The 17,681-nt window shown below is 29.9% G+C and overlaps 2 protein-coding genes across 7 annotated transcripts in view; one reads left to right on the top strand and one right to left on the bottom strand.

The window, feature by feature from the left end:
- The first annotated feature begins 2,301 nt into the window (after positions 1 to 2,301).
- LOC116853881 (protein dopey homolog PFC0245c-like) lies at positions 2,302 to 12,901 on the top strand. 2 transcript variants are annotated; one of them, XM_032835181.1, is made up of 13 exons: positions 2,302 to 3,854; positions 3,968 to 4,101; positions 5,421 to 5,636; positions 5,769 to 7,071; positions 8,235 to 8,748; positions 8,850 to 9,006; positions 9,115 to 9,612; positions 9,787 to 10,026; positions 10,646 to 10,864; positions 11,173 to 11,355; positions 11,510 to 11,727; positions 11,981 to 12,133; positions 12,467 to 12,901. In XM_032835181.1, exons 1-13 carry the CDS (start codon positions 3,403 to 3,405, stop codon positions 12,671 to 12,673), a joined length of 4,494 nt encoding a protein of 1,497 aa, XP_032691072.1. In that variant the 5' UTR covers positions 2,302 to 3,402; the 3' UTR covers positions 12,674 to 12,901. The 2 variants fall into 2 exon arrangements, with proteins under 2 accessions (XP_032691072.1, XP_032691071.1); XM_032835180.1 differs by having other exon boundaries at positions 2,303 to 2,931; positions 3,208 to 3,854; positions 8,850 to 9,612; positions 12,467 to 12,900.
- A 3,437-nt stretch (positions 12,902 to 16,338) lies between these two features.
- Positions 16,339 to 17,681, bottom strand: part of LOC116853884 (transmembrane protein 230) — a 37,218-nt gene continuing 35,875 nt past the window's right edge. For all 5 annotated transcript variants that reach the window (XM_032835191.1, XM_032835193.1, XM_032835195.1 and 2 more), the window contains 3 exons: positions 16,976 to 17,088; positions 16,717 to 16,839; positions 16,339 to 16,490 (listed from right to left, as the gene is read on the bottom strand). In XM_032835191.1, the coding sequence (XP_032691082.1) occupies positions 16,353 to 16,490; positions 16,717 to 16,839; positions 16,976 to 17,088 (374 nt within the window). In that variant the 3' untranslated portion in view covers positions 16,339 to 16,352. The remainder of the gene's footprint in view (positions 16,491 to 16,716; positions 16,840 to 16,975; positions 17,089 to 17,681) is intronic.

Raw genomic sequence — 17,681 nt, 5'->3', positions numbered from 1 at the left:
CCCCCCCCCCCCGCCACGGGGTCTGAGGGCGTAGCCCCTCAGTTACACGGCTAGGGATAGGCACCTTTTTTATTTTTTACCATATTTCAATAATATAAACATGACTGTATAGCGGTCGCTTATAGTTTCCAAGATATTAATAAAAAATTAATAAAAAACGGCCTATCTCTAGCCGTGTAACTGAGGGGCTAGCTCTCCAAATACCCCGCACCGCGGTAGGAGAGGGCCAAGTCTGTTGTACTTAAGCTAAAGAATAAGAATTTCTCACAAAAGTGAAAGGAAAAGTGTGTATTTTATAGAACTGTCTTGAAAAATTATGTTACATTCATACAACTTTTTTTGTTAATAACTTTTTAACAAACAACGAGCGACGGCTAAAACGTTCAGATTTTTTAAATCATTGCGCTCGATAACGAATTAAACCGCGATAACGAAGGAAATCGCGGTGACAAATGAAATAGGCATGATTCATGATAAAAGAATTAGCCAAATCGGTTAAAAATGTTGTTGAAACATGTTGTTAAAGCAATATTTGTGTTATGTAGCAAAATAGATGACACTACTTGCGTAATATTACTTGCGTACTTTTATTTTTATTTTGTTTTATTGTTATATTAATGTAATATAGGATTAATTAATAATTAATTAATATTTTTTTATTGTTTATGACTGCATATCTTTGAAATACGATTTAAAAACTCAATGTACAATTTAAAGACCCGGTCTCCAATTTAAACAAAAATTCAATGTTTATTTTTGTAAAAATTATTTTTTTATATTACCAATAAAGTAGTGTTTGTTACTAATAAATAAATGTTCTAATTTTTTCAGTACTTTGTTGCAATTTCAGTCTTAAACCTTAAGGGATACGATATTCTACAGGCATATGTTAGAAAAAATAGTTAAAAACATAGATAGTTTACATATTTTTCAGGCTCTCCCATTTGATTATCACTGTTGGAATAATAACAAAGATATTTATCAAGATTGCAGCAAAAAATATCAAAATTCGGAAAAGTCCTTATTCTACATAATTAACCTCGTTTTTATTATTATGTACATAAATATTTAATTAAATGTGTTTTGTATGGAAATATTGACTGAAAATCTATTAAATAAGTTTTATTGCGGTTGTAACGTTTTGAAATAATGACTCGCGATTGGTTGAGCAAAATCCGCGATATGCTCATTCTGCTCCATGGGGATTAGGCGCTAATGTTTTAATGCTAAAAATGACGGATTTGTACATATATATTTCACATCCATTGTTTAATGGCATAGCGGTTATATTGTGCTGAATATTAATAAATTTAACCGACTGGATCGTTTGTTCTTCTTAATATGAGGTTATATGGGCCCATGTCTATTGTATAATAGAAGTATGCATATGTTACAGGTTGCTTTCCAACAAGAGACATAAGTCGATACAAGTATCATCCTATCTTTGTTACTCACTAAATGTGGAACAAAGATAGAATGATGTTTGTCGACTTGTGTCTCTTGTTGGAAAACAACCATAGTATATGTGATATGAACTATAAATTTTCAGTACTGAAAATAAATTTCGGAACTCAGCCATCGGCTGTGTTCCTTTTGGACGCTCACGCGCTGTAAGCGTTATTCTATCTCTATCGCTCATTAGATGCGGAAGAAAGATAGAGGGTGCGTTCGCTTTGAACGCTTACGCGCTTTAAGCGCTTATAAATATCGCTCACGTCGTTTACTTTGGCGCTATAAGCGCTTAGAAACTGCATATTGACGTCATGCGTGACGTCATAACTCGCGCTTACATTCACTTCTTCTATCGAGGTAGGGCAGTAAAAGCGTGAGCACTTATAAGCGCTTATTTTCCAAAGAGAACGATAAGTTAGATTGCGTCGATTTCATCGACGCAATCTAACCTCCAATATAAACCTTAAAGTGAAATAGTGTTTCAAAATGACTTCCAACGAGAGTAACAAAACCAGAGTAACTCTGCAAGATGTTACAAATAATAAAATGTATACACTTGTTGTTACATCAAATGAGGCAAAACGTGTAGAAACAAGTAAGTTTAGAACACCTCTCATAAAAATTTATTATTTTTGTTATTAAATCATATTTATTTTGAGTAATAAAGCACTGTCCAACAGTAATTTAAAAAAAAAATAAGTAATATTTCAGCAACACTAGTAATACATTTGATGAAAGAAACGGACTTTCTCACAAATTTATCTAAATCTTCATATTTTGTTGTATAAAACATGAATATTATATGAAAGTTAAAATCGTTGATCTTAAATAAAACAAAAGTTATAAAGTGAAAAATTATTAAAATGTGACTTAAATATTTCATCATTGTATAATGGTACAATCACTTCCATATAGTTTTTTAACCAAGGTATTGTTTTTTTTTTATTGATTCAATGATTACGGATAAATACTTTTCTAATTCTTCTTTATATAAGTTCGATTCTTCTTTATATTTGTTTCGTTATCATCAAAAACATCTAATGAAACTAATATTTGAGCAAATACACAAACAATTTCCTTATCTTTATCCTCCATTTTTACGTTCACAATTGCTTACAACAGCCAAAGGAAACGGTTTTGATCTTTTCGATGAGTACGCTTAGAAATCAAAGTAATCGGGCAAAAATAGCGCTCATAAGCTTGAGCGCTTTAAGTATGTGAGCGTCCAAACGAACGCACCCAGAGTGACGCTTATAAGCGCTTAAAGCGCGTGAGCGCCAAAAAGGAACGCAGCCATAGCCACAACCAATATATCGATATCAACGATTGCGATTCTCGAACTTGAATATTTTCGCGGTAACCACTAAGTTATGTGTGAGAGTAGCTTACAGTCCGGAGTGGTCGAAAGTAGTCGATATATATATTACAAATTTTTATAAAACAAGTACTTAAAGAATATATACTTGTGATCAAATAGACGTGAGTAGATGGGCGTGTGTATATCTCTCTGACTAAAGTTAACAAATAGAAGAATGATATGTGATATAGGAAAGACTACACAAAAAGTGTATCAATTTATTAGGCGTAGATAATAGATCAGTAATACAATTTAGTATCTATATCCAGTGTTTCATACTGAAATCCAGTTATTCATGAGTTTATATTTGACTATGCTGAATATCGTGTAGTTTTTCTCTTACTGGATGTTATGTGTAATTGTATTTTCAGAAGCATATAATGATATGTTTTTATCAGGTTTTACAAATGCTTTTACACAATGTGATTATATTCTGACAAAGCAGAATATTTTATAATACAAAAATAACGAAGACGGCTACTCTTGGAACATATGAATAATTTCTAGTAATTGGGAATACGGCACAATTTAAAATATTCACTTGAATATAAAGTATTATTTCCAGTATATAGGATATATTTTATAATAATAAAATGGGCCATCATAAATTAAAACAAAATAAAAGAAAGCAACAAGCTACACAAAATATTTCTAAATTAAAAGAATTTCGTGTCATATTATATGATATTGCTTTGTATCCAGCATTAATTCCATCTCAGTATAAACAATTATTCAAGCAGCAATTAAAACGGTTAAAAGATACATCATGTACACCTAAAAATCATAACATACAGTTATTAAAACAAAATGTACGAAATAACAGATATAGCAGATCTGTAAAAAAAGGTAGAGAGAAACATGAAAGAATTAAATCTAGATTATTTAGTAAAGATATAGAATCAATAAAAGAAACACAAAATAACAATGAATGTGATAAGATACTTCAATCAACACCTGGAAAACAATTGACAATTGGAAACAGATGGCAATTAATAATTGATGATGACTCTTCTACTATAGATGATTGCAGTCCTAAGAAGATAAGGTGAGTGATGCAGAAAATTCTGTAGAGAATAAACATATAAATATAATTATATAAATTTATAATATAATTATATAAATTTTTTTATTTTAAATCATTAATTATGCATATTATAGTTGCATACCAAAGAACACAGTATTAACGAATATTAAAGTTCCCAAATATGCTTTGAGATCAACTGCAAGCAGAAGAAGTACACTAAATACCAGTACAAGCATACTAAGTTCTGATAAATCGGATTTGACAGATGGTAATGTTATATATTTTAATATGTAAAAGTACTAAGAAGATAAATATGCAAAGCAGTATGCATATGATTGAGCAATATATAAAAGAAGTATTTCTTTTACATTCAACTTTATCATTTGTTAGCTTATATTTACTTTTGTTATTTTCTATATAATTTTCTAAAATTACAAGTTATGTTAATATATTTTTATATTTATTTTGATGTATACAGGATGTTCAGAAAAAGGTGGTACTTCTAAAGTTGTGAAGAAAGCTCGTGAAGGATGAATGTGCGTTTGCGTGTAAATACGTTTACATACTCGAAATAAACGGATTATTTATTATAGCAGAAAATGCTCTATAACTTGGACATAAATGGTTTTTGGAATACTGCTTATTAAGACTTTTTGGTTTGTTTTTGCGAGTACTACATATTCCTAAAGTTTGGTACCACTTTTTTTGAACACTCTGTATATATATATATTTTTTTTTTACTTAGCTTCATATAGTTTACATAGCTATGAAGAGAACCTGGTTTACATTTATATTCCTTAATTACATATATTCATCCATTCCTTATTTCTACCTGCATTTAGTTATTAATATCCTTATAGTTACAATATTCTACTTCTCTCTATTTGATTTTACAATATCATTCTCTTTACATAAATGCTCTTGCAATATCTATTTCTACAATCTTCTTTACATCTAATCTTTATGCTATTTATATCTTTTCTCTATCTGTTATGTTTAATTACATTTCCCTGTTTTACATTAACTGATACCATATTGTCCTTATGTATAATACTCCTAACTCTATGCGTGTGCTTTCCTTTATTTTTCTTCTTTCTATCCAATTTCTTTACTGCTAACTTTATTTTTTCTTCATTTTCCCTTCCATATCTTGTTAGTTTCCTTACTTCATTCTATTTTTTCTACTAATCCATGAAGTACTTCCTCTACTTTTTTCTTCTTTCTATATGTCTTCCTATGTCTTCTTCAGCCATGTATATGTGTGTATATATATGTTTTTTTTATATTAGATATATATTGTTGCATTCATGTTGAAACTATGATCTATATGAATTTATATATCATTCATATTAGATTGAATATTTAAAGATGCAAGTAATCTCACTATAACATTATGAAAAACGAATATCAATTCTTGTATTAATGAAATATATTTGCAACACAATCACTCAATTTACCAAAGTCCTTCTTCTGTTACTTTATATCGAATCTGGACTAAAACTACAATTTTAGTGTAGATGCAATACACACGTATGCATGATATATTTGTGTTTTCTTTTTTTCCACTTATTAATATATATGTAACAGGTACAAGTGTGGAATCAGCTGATGCGGATTCTGATAGTACAAATTATTTGGATAAGAAAAATTTAAATTTTATTAATTGTAATAGCGAGACCCAAGAGGTATCCAGTGATGAAATATCCATTGCAAGTACAAAGTACGATCGTAATTTAACTCCAGTTGATTTTGTTAATGAAACAAATCACAGAGTAAAACAAAAATATAATCAGAGCAAGAAAAGTACGTATATATGTATATCATTTATATAGCATTTATATTAATAATATTGTATTTATATCCTGCTATTATAAGTAAAAATAACATGACAAACTTTTAAGAGAACATTTCTTAATTTTTTAATCGAATTCTCAGGTTTAACTATTCCGAGTATAGAAAGTGAAATTTCTACAAAGTCGTTTAAGGATACTGAGGAAGATGAAGTATCTGAAAATTCATATTCTTCTGATATTCTATTAAATCATACATCTAATAATAAAGTAAATAGGAAAGAAAATCAGCATGATACAAGAACAAAGTTAAATAATTATAATGTAACGCCAGCAGTAGATTTAAAATTTACTGCTATAGTATCTGAAACAGCAGCTATTAATCATATTACTAAAGACAATTTTCCAAAAACGTATAATGAAAATAAGTCACAAACAATAAAGCAAACTCTACCAAAGATAACCCAAAACGCTTTTTTACCGAAAGGAACAGTAAAGCTTATAAGATTCGACGAGACATACAGTAACGCATGGAGGAATATTTCTAAGAACAATACTTTGATACAAAATAAGTGTACTGAAGAAGATAAAAATGTGAAACAAGTGCAAGACAAAAATATTCTTAAGAAAGAAGACAATATATTTTTTACAGAAATCGAAGTAAATAGTACTTCAAAAACATCAGAAAACATACTAATACAAAAAAATAGCATACAACAAGATATTTTAGATAATAATGATATTCACAATAAAATTCTTAATCATGAGACCCCAAGTTCTTTAGCAAAAAATGATATCCATAATAATATAAATATTAATAATTCTAGTATTGAAGTAGAGGATCGAAAACGTACTGCAGAAGAAAATAGTACAGATGTAAATACATGTGCTAAAAGAATTAAATTAAACAGGAATTTTCAACAAAGCGATATAGAATCGTATAATAAACCAGTGAACCAACAATTTAATAGTTTTATAAATACTATTACAGCGACTGAAAATGCAGAATATGATGAAATAGATTTACGTGTAATGTTAAATAAAAAAAGAACTGAGAATGTTTGCAAGTTGAAAACAACTGATAGTGATGAAACTATAAATACAATGTCTATGAAAGTAAATAATACAAATAGCGTAAAAAACATAGTAGAAAACGAGGGAACTTCCGAGAAATTCTCTCAGAAAGAAGCATCAACTTTAAATAAAGATTTATATAAAAAACAAAATAACGCACAAATAAGTTTACCCCATAGTAATAACTCGTATTCATTTGCTGATTTGTATGATGCTTCAGAAGAAACACATTGTAATAAAAAAGAAATAAATTATGAAAAAACAAATGCGCAAAAGAAGCATACAGACGTCGTAAGCAGTAACAATAATAACGATAATGAAGAAGACGATGACTGCATTTCTCTTTTCGCAAATGAAACATTTGATATAAGCTAGTAAGTAAATTTAGAAGAAATTTAGTTTGAAATTGAATTACATAATATGTTTCATATTATATCTGTAAAGAGGTCGCGAAATCAAATTAATATAATATAATATGTAAATATATATATATATATATATATATATATATATATATATATATATATATATATATATATATGTATGTATGTATGTATGTATGTATGTATGTATGTATATGTATGTATGTATATGTATATATATTAAATCAATACGTCGTAGAGAAGTGAAAAAATCCATATAAACCTGTTTAATAATGCTTTATTAAACAATTATAAGCGTTTAAAGATTTACTACTAAAATTATTCTTATACAACTTATTAGATGAAATTGCTTATTCAAATACTCGACTGATAACTGCGGAATTCTTTCCAATTTCTATTATATTAAAAATTGTAATAAATGCGTCCTCAAGGTTGGTTATGTGGTTCCGAATAAGAGATTCTTTCTGTTATAACAAGTTGTAAGAATATTTTTGCTGATAAATATTTAAATGTTTATAACTTTTTATTAAATCATTAACGGATAGGTTCATGGGAACTTTTTTCTGCTACTTGTCTCTATTAGTACGTTATTAAGACTCTTTGTATCTCGCCAGTCATGTCGGATTTATGACGTCAAAGACGAGGAATAATATGCTGACGAAAGTTGCATACTATTTCTAAATAAAAATAAATATGGACGAAAGAGCACTTGAGATTACTTGAACATACTTGTAAAATTGTTCGAAAGGTATCCCTTTCTCAATCAATACATAGTCATATAATAAATGATGAAATGAAACACGTCAAACGATGAAATGAGTCTGTTTTGTCTACATGCTTCATTTCACTATTTATTATAAGTATTTACTGATCGTCAGGGGAAAAGGATAGTTTTTGGAAAATTTTATAAGCGTGCTCAAGTGATCTCAAATGCTCTTTTGTCCGTTATTTTTATTTAGAAATAGCACACAACTTCGTCAGCAAGTTATTTTTCACTTCTGATGTTACAAATCCAATATGGCTGCGGCGAAGTACAAGGAACTTTAATACTACTTCATTAAGTAAGCTATTTTGATATCGACCTTTGGGAATATATCTTGCATAATATAAATTGTTTCACTTTTTCAACATCTAAATATTTGTCATTTTTGTAGCTGTGAAGATATATTTCCAGATAAAGAAGAGAAATTACCTAAACCTCTACAGTCTGATACACCGTATATAATGAGTACTAATAGTTTTAATATGTATTTAAAACAGAATAAAAACGAATTTAACCAAGAATACGAAAGATGTTTGAAAAATAATATAAAGAAGTCACAAATAGCACAGAATAGTACAAAAAACAGAACTGAAAAAATGAAAGTAATAGAAAGTTTGCCGGAAAAGTGTAATAAAAATGAGCTATTAACAGCAAAACAGACTATACCGAAGATAAATCAAAATGGTCTTTTGCTGAAGGAGACGGTACGCTATAAACTATTAGAACAAACGCAGAATAGAACTTTGCACACGGATAATCGATCTGCAAATTTGACATCATCTATGGTCCAAAATATACAAACCTTAAAGAACTGCGATATAAAACATTTTTTCAATGGATTTTGTTTTAGTACATTGATGCATTCCACATGTAAATGGCAACATGTATGTACTTATAAGCACAATGTAAGTATATTTATATATTTATTAAATTTTTATTATATTAATATTTATGAAATTTTTTTATTGCGCTTCTCCTACGTGTTGTAATATAATATTATTTTTAGTTTCAGAAGCTTATTAATACATTTTATGCTGAAGATCCCAGTAAGATAATGGATGTAATAAAGTTTACTATAGATAGGAGATTTTATTTTTTCTGTCAAGAATTCTATCAAAAGTGCTTAAAAAAATTAAAAATCAGTGAGATTTTAACAGTATATAGTAAGTTTTATGATATTTGTAAGTTGTCAAAAGATATTACTCACAATATTATCAAGGAATTATTAAGCAGAGAAGTACCATTAAAAAATATTGTGGACTGTATCGTAGAATCCATTAATTCATCCATTATAACCGATGTAACTAAAAACAACGAGATATTGGAATGTATAAAACATTTTATAAAACCTGGCGAATATTGGTATATTGCAAGAAGCATGATATTAATGCTTACACCAGACAAGTATATTGTTGAAAGTATATTACGCGATTGCAAACGGCATAAAAAATTATCTGATGTTCAAGATATTAACAGTATGTTAATAAATAAACTTCATCCTGGCATAATATCACAGTTGGATAAAAACTTGATGATGCATTTTAAGAGTTTGTTGAATGGAGAAGCTGCAAAAGATATTTATAATGTAGAGTCAGTTCAGGATTTTGGAGAGAGTTTGGTGGAAGTGGACACGATTGCTTCTCCCGATTCAAAACAAATAGATTCACCGGAAAGTTATAATAACGCTGTTACTGATGGGAGTCAGTCTATTACCAAGAGACGGGAAATAAATGCAATAAGTACCAGATCTTATATACTGCATTCTATCGGTAATTATTTTTACTCTATTTTCCATTGTATTTTAATTAAAATTCTTATTCTATTATTATATTTTAATTGTTGGCATATCGTGAAAATTATATGTTCATTTTTGTTACGATGTTTTTAATCTAATGTCACTAATATATATATATATTTTTTGCACACGCATATATATGTTATAGATAATTTGCCGGAAGCACAGTCTGTCTATAGAAATCATAAACATCTATGGAAATTCTACACGGACTTAGAAAGACTTAAAAAGGGACTTGAACATGAAGATTATAATTATGTTATTGATATTTTAGAAGAATATGCAGGAAAGCAAGATAGCAACTTGTTTGTTCGTGCATGTTGCAACATGCTTCGGACAGAAATAAAACGTACAGATCATCACTTAATAAATATAATAGAACGGACAGGTAAAAAATATTTTATATATGAAAATAATAGTATAGGTTATATTAAATAATACAGATTATATTATAATATATCACTGTTATAGTATTTTATATGTAGCTTACTGTGTTAAAATCTTTATCATAATCTTATTACATTTTGTGATGTGATCAGGTAACTATGATAAAAAGAAAGATATTATAGTTATACTTTTTTTATTTTTTATTTAGTAAAACTTTCATTATTTTACTTAATAAAACTTTCATTCTAACATGTTTATTCTGCATATAATATATAGAAAAAAAAATATATAAAATATATAAATGTAGACATTTTTTTTATATATCTTGTTGGTACAAACATTCTATATATTTTCTTTATTTTTTATTTAGTAAAACTTTTATTATTTTATTTAATAAAACTTTCATTCCAACATGTTTATTCTACATACAATATATAAAAAAAAAATATATATAAAATGTTGACATTTTTTAAAATATCTTGTTGGTACATTCTACATATTTTCTGTATTATGTTGTAAAGTACTAATATAATAAATAAATAGTTAATAAACGTTTTGTATAAACTGTGTATGTGTTTTTTTTTATCAAATTTACCTAATTCTCGTTTTGGACATTTCAGTCCAAACCGGTTCCTTTGCTGTTCTGCGTAGAATGTTATTTGACATAGGAATAGACATATTGGTTGCTTTAATGGACGAAGAAGCCTGGAGACTTGCATTTCACTTTGTTACATTACTTAAAACTTGTGATTTGCCATCAAGCGCGGAGTTTACTATGTTATCGGCTGAGATTTACTTAGCTAACAAAAAAACTTTAGAAGCATTTGATTTAATTAAAAGTGAGTTAATTTTATAAATTTCTATAATAAAAGAAAAGAAGTAACTGTAAATATGAAAATATTTATTAGATATAAATTTTATTAACTATATAGACTTTTACACATTAAAAGCGTAAATACTTTTCAATGAATTTTATTTTGATTGTTTCGTTAAGATAGTACTAATTACAAAGAAAAAGAAAATCTACATATGTATACAATAATATATAGATAAGTATTAATATATCTTTTTGAGCTTGTCAATATTTATTTCACGTTGATATCATAAGAATTCTTAATTATTTATATTTCTATATTAATTTTTTCAGACAGTAACATTATATGCACGAATCGTGCTAAGTGGCGTGTTAGGAGCACTATTCACGATGAATACGTGAGAAACAAACTAATCTACATCTTATTGGATTCACTTTGTAATAATTTAATCGAATATGCCTTCTTTCTCTTTACATTTTTACTTAGAGATCAATCCAGCCAGTTTTACCCGATAGGTAAAGTGGGAAATGTTCATTATATGTACATTCTCATCATCTGTTATCTTTATTTACATCGTATATATTGACTGTATAACTTATACCGCATACCATATAACTGTACGTATAACTACACAATTTTTATAATAATGCATAGTCTTACTGTTTTTAGATTTGTCTTGTTACGTGGACAAGTTAACAGTGCTACTTTTATCAAGAAACAAGATGGCTTCGATCATAGAAATGGGAAACTTGATACTTAAATATAATTTTCAATTGAATACAAAAGCGTATCGTGCATTAATTGCAACGTTAATTCATGGAAACGAAAAATTAGCCATACAATTGTACAATTATGCAGAAGGCATAGGTCTCTATTCGACAATAGAGGTAAAAATATTTGACTTTTAATTCATATGTGAGGTAAAACTCATGCAACAGAAATAACTATATTTTTTCAAATAATTTATATAAATATTTATATATTTCTCTTTATGTGTGTGTACGTGCAGAATACTTATATATTCTATGTTATAATCTATTTATATATTATCTATATACTTTTCTCTTTTAATAATTTAACATTTAGTAAGTAATGTTTCATAAAATTAAGATATATACTTATTATATATGTCCGACATAGCTGTGGCCAGTAACGCACATTATTATAAAAAATGACTTAACAGAAGAAGAAGTATATCTTGCAATTCTACAATTACTTGAGAAGCTCAAAATAAATTTTGGACATACGATCGAGTTTATTAAATCAAATATTGTAGTATATATTATCTTAGAGGTAAGTATTTGATAAAACAAAAATGATTACGTTCAAAATAATATGTTTAGTAAAAAACTATTGATTATTGAATTTAATTAGTATATCTTTGGGTATATTTTTAGTTATAAAAGTTATACATTACCTCTAATGATCAAATGTTTCGTATTGTTGAATGCAAAAGATTTTACTTATTTTTAAAAGCAAAATTTAATATAATATGTTTCATATGCTAGACATTCGTAAAAAATAATAGTTTAATAGGCTTTATTAATAGGTTATATTGATTGTCTATGTTGATTTTGTAATTACATTTTTTTTTATATTGTCTCATGTACCTTCATTAATTTACAGGTGAAATCGGAAAAACAGTTTTATTGTGCCGCAGAACAATCTTTTTATAATAGACAAGCGATTGCAAATATGAAGTCATTGGTGAGGAATGTTTTGAAAACTCGATTTGATCCACCAATATCATTAATAGCACGTGTTAAAGAAAAAATATGTAAGCTACAAAAAAAAAGTCTTATAAATTATCTTAGGTCAGAACATTGCAATTGATAAGGTTGCAATTATTATTCTTGAGCAAGAAAGATAAGTAACTTGACTAGACTAAAAAAGGAATTAATAACCACTTTAAATATTATGTTATATATAAGATATTGTTTTAGAATTGTTTCAATATAATTTTTTAGTTAGTATATAGAGAAAATATTACTTTGTTTTACATATTCGACAATTTCATGTTTTTGTTGTTTTATACATATATTGGACACATTATTGAATATATTTCATATTTTATACAAGATTAGAATTAAAGATAGTTACAATTGAAAACATTTTTAATTACAAAATTTAAAGTGTGTGTGTGTGTGTGTGTGTGTGTGTGTGTGTGTGTGTGTGTGTGTGTGTGTGTATTCCATGTGTGTATATATACACACTGTTCCCGTCGGAACGTATACGTCCACACGGAGCGGGTACGGTCGGGTCCCAGGCGCCGCTCGACTCGCTGTCGCCGGCCTCCCGCCGCCAGTTCGCACCGTCACCGCGACGCGGCGACGGCGTCAGCTTGAGCCATTGCTCGCGATTAAATTTCGCTTAGGCGCCTAAATAAGGCGCCGCGCGAGACCACTCGAAGCCTCTTGACTGCGGTAGCCCATCAGGTCACTGCCTCGTTGAGGTATTCTTTTGAACTCTACCTAGCTGACCTTCTTGAGTGCACGTGCACGTCTTTGCCTTACGAGAGCTATTCTTTTGCTTTTTCTGCATTTATTCTCCGTTGTCTTTAAAGTGTCTGCGACCGTTGGCTTTTCGGTACGAAGTATATAGAGGTAACTCCACGGATCTCTACCTTCTCAATACGACGACGATAGAGAGAAGGCTTCGCGCGACCATTCGGATTACCTCGGAGCCTCTACTGCGGTGAACGCTTTCCGTTGCGATAGCACAAGTATCGCAGATCTCGTGTATCGGTTTGACAGAACACGGTACTGTCGGGCTCACGACTCCGCGCGAATTGTAGGTGTCTTCCAGAATTCTGCTGCCAGGGGCACGAGTGTATGAAGTTGGCACCCCACTTTTTGAAATTTATAATTTTGAAAGTTATTGCAGATTGTTCTGACTTTGTACCATATTGTTTCAAAGTGATATTGCTTCATTCGAAACGGTTTTCGAATAAAACAAAAAAAAATGATTTTTTGAGCTGGCACCCCACTTTTCGAAAATCGAACATTCTGATACCGCAATAGATTGTTCTAGTTGTTCCAAAAGGACAAATCCATAAGTTGAATTATAAGTCCAAAAAATGAAAATGTTTTTGATCTGGTACCCCATTTTTTGAAAATAAAACATTCCGATACCGATATAGATTGTTCTAGTTGTTCCAAACATTATTCCAAAAGCACAAATCAATAAGTTTAATTATAAGCCCGAAAAATTAAAAAAAAGTTTTTTGACAGTCTATCGGACCAAGAGTAAACTTATACTATCTTTCTTGTTCCAACCGAGATCTTTTTGTTCTGAGTTGTTCTAGGCTTAAGAATTATAGTTCTAGAGTATGAGACTCATAAGATCATTCGTTCTCCGAAAATTCGTAAAAAAATCGATTTGACAGTACTCGACGTCAAGAGTAAACACATGCTTCCTTTCTTGTTCCAACCGAGATCTTTTTGTTCTGAGTTGTGCTAGGCTTAAGAATTATAGTTTTAGAGTATGAGACTCGTAGCGTCATCCGTTCTCCGAAAATTCGAAAAAAAATCGATTTTTTTTTCGAATTCGGAACAACTAGAACAATCTATTGTGGTATCAGAATGTTCGATTTTCGAAAAGTGGGGTGCCAGCTCAAAAAATCATTTTTTTGTTTTATTCGAAAACCGTTTCGAATGAAGCAATATCACTTTGGAACAATGTGGTACAAAGTCAGAAGAATCTGGGACAACTTTCAAAATTATAAATTTCAAAAAGTGGGGTACCAACTTCATACACTCCAGGGGCGCAGCACTTACGCGAACCAAGTTCGCAGATAAGTCGACTTCAGACTTTATACATCGTCGCATCCGCGACTCAACACGCGAGGGATACTCGCTTTTAAGTCTCAGCGAGACTTAGTATTGGTCGCACCCACGGCATTATCGACGTGAACCACGCTCACTTATAAGTCGACGCGAGACTTATATGCCGTCGCATACGCGACTCAACACGCGAGTTACATTCGCGTTTAAGTCCCTACGAGACTTAGGCTTCGCCGCGTGCGCGACTATTCAAGGCGAGTTCAGCTCACCTGTATATCATTTCAGATTCAGCCTCTGTTGCTCCCACGCCACACAGAGCTGAATCTCACTCGGACTTGACTCCGACGTTCACGAGAGGAAAGACGGGTCACTGTCTCCGTATTCTGAGTGAATACCTTCCTCCGGAAGGGGGGATTTTCTTCCCAGCGCGGAGGCGCCGCCGGACAACTATACGCGTGTCCTCAGCAGAACCACGCCGTGCTTGCACATTTAAGCACACTCGCACTTTCCTCACACCATCTTACGAGGCTCTTGGATAGGAGAGCACAACCTTATACTCGCGCATCCAGACGTAGCAGTCGACGGTAGTTCGACGGCATTATGAACTAGTTGCTCACCAACCCGGGCTGTTCGAAACACACACATATATATGATATTTTGTATTAAAGTTTGCATTATATTTTTATATTTTACTTATTTTGTCATAGTAACTTTTATAAAATATTTTGTTTATAATATACGTTCATACCGAATTACATCAAATTTTGTGTTGTGTGTGATTGATTTATGTCATAGAGATACATTTCTATTAATTTTTATTTTTCTCTTTTATATACATACTTTTTCATATAAATTTTTGCAACTTTATTAGCTAATGTATCATACAGAAATGTAAATATATTTCAATGTCATATTAAACAATGTTATTTGATTAAAAAATAAACTTAACTTTAACTTTGATTAAAAAATGTAATCATTTCACTTCATAAAAAAATGTATGAAATATAATCAATTAACACAATACATAATCAATTAACACAAGTGCTTAATTGAAAAGATGTAAGAATTTTAAATAAAATTTTTATACACATGATAATTTGTACTGACTACATATCTAGGTTAAAGATTAAATTGTAAACACATAAATATAATTTCAAATTTTCATATGTTAATAACATAACATATTCAATATTCAATGATATACTCAATAATTACTATAATATTACTATAAATATACAATCACAGAGTTGTTTGTAAGTACACACGCAATTCTATTTTTGGAATATTTTCATCATATTTCTAATAATCATTAAATAATTATTCTAGATTCCTAATACTTGTACGTAAAATGTAGGAAAACAATCTCTTGCAAAGAAATAAAATAGTAATTAATAAGTGTTGCTAAGAAATAAATGTCACTGTTTTAATGATAAAAAAGATATCAATGTATACAAGTTTTTATATCGTCAAACCATTTGAGAAAAATTTTGTAAAACATTCACACTATTACACTATTGTTATAGACTTTGTAAGATGCTTTTGTAAAAGAATTTATATTGCTGTAACATAAATATTTTGATATCAAAATATAAGATTGTGTGTATGAGAAGTGTGTAATCTCTTTCATACTCCTAATTAATTTTATATGCTGCACAAATAAAAAATATTTCATCCAATTTGAGTCAAATTAGATTAATAAATAAATACTATGTGCATATATATATAAACATTCAATCAAATTCAGGTATGTCATCAAAAGAATAACCAGGTACTTTCTGATACGCTAAAATAGCTACCCTCATATGATAAGCCCCTGGTATAAACATCAAGGCCCCTAAAATGATCACTGGCCACATTCGATCTGAATACTGCAAATATAAACAGGATGTTCTTACTATACATAAATTTAGCAAGTAGTATAATATATAAATTTAGTAAGTAGTATAATAATAAGGTAATGTATTCCCATGCCTTTCTACCTGCTTGTGAAACAAGCAATAATCACTTTGTATTTGTTGAAAATTACATGCTGGAAATTCTTATTGCACAATTGTAGCATTATATAATTGAGCAAGACAATAAATAAAATCTTACTTTCGAATCAATGTGACCGCTCACAATCAAGCTTCCCATAATGAGCATAATAGTTCCTCCAACAAACAGAAGAGCCGCTAATGTGATAGCTTTCCATGGAATTTTCACAGGTGGGCTTACAAACTGGCAAGAAAAAATGTTATTCTTGATACAGAAAAATTGATATTGAAACATGTGTGTGGATGAACAAATTGACTAATATATCTTGTATAATAACTTGTTTCTTAGCTTGAATGAGATCGTATTGCTCTGCATTTACCTGTGAATCGAAGAAACCATTATCGGTTTCTGTTAATTGTGTATAATCCACGTTGTCGAATTGTCTGTCACTTCGAACTTTCTTCCTGCACATACTCGCCTTATGAATATAGTCTGGAAGAAGAACAATACAGTATTATTAACTATCACTTTCATGTCATATTAATTTTATTTTAAAACATGCTTTGCTTTTTGACAGTTTGTCTGCAACAGTTTTATCATCCGTCCTCAACACGCTGATTTGTCCCGAAAATGCGCGCAAAATTACCGTGACATTTCTGGCAAAATCTCGTTTTAGAATTCTGATCGTGCTTCGCGCGCAAACAGTTTGGCTCATTTACGGTGGTCGGTACGCATGAATAGAGTACGTCCTGCGCACTCAAACAATAACAACAATTGGTATCTCTATCCATTCTTCTCTATTCAATGAATCTAGTATGTACTTGCACGTTCCACTTGTAATTACGTTTCCAGGCAATTTAATACGCTCTAACTGTTAGATCAATGATATTGATATCACTCAAACAACACTTCGCAACTCGTTCATTTCAACGAAATTCAAAATCGACCCATCACACAAAGTTTTCCATACAGAGTATATAAATATTGGATACAAAATTTAAAAGTGTCGTCTTCAGTACAGACATAAAGCTCTACGGAGTCAACGATAATTTGCACGAGATGAGGTGCAATCGATCGCGCAAGTC

The sequence above is a fragment of the Odontomachus brunneus genome, unplaced genomic scaffold (genome assembly GCF_010583005.1).
Source record: "Odontomachus brunneus isolate Ranch 3 - 2012 unplaced genomic scaffold, Obru_v1 Obru_scaffold_007, whole genome shotgun sequence".
NCBI lineage: Eukaryota > Metazoa > Arthropoda > Insecta > Hymenoptera > Formicidae > Odontomachus > Odontomachus brunneus.
The sequence above is the reverse complement of the archived record's forward strand: the minus strand, read 5'-3'. Positions and strand labels throughout refer to the sequence as shown.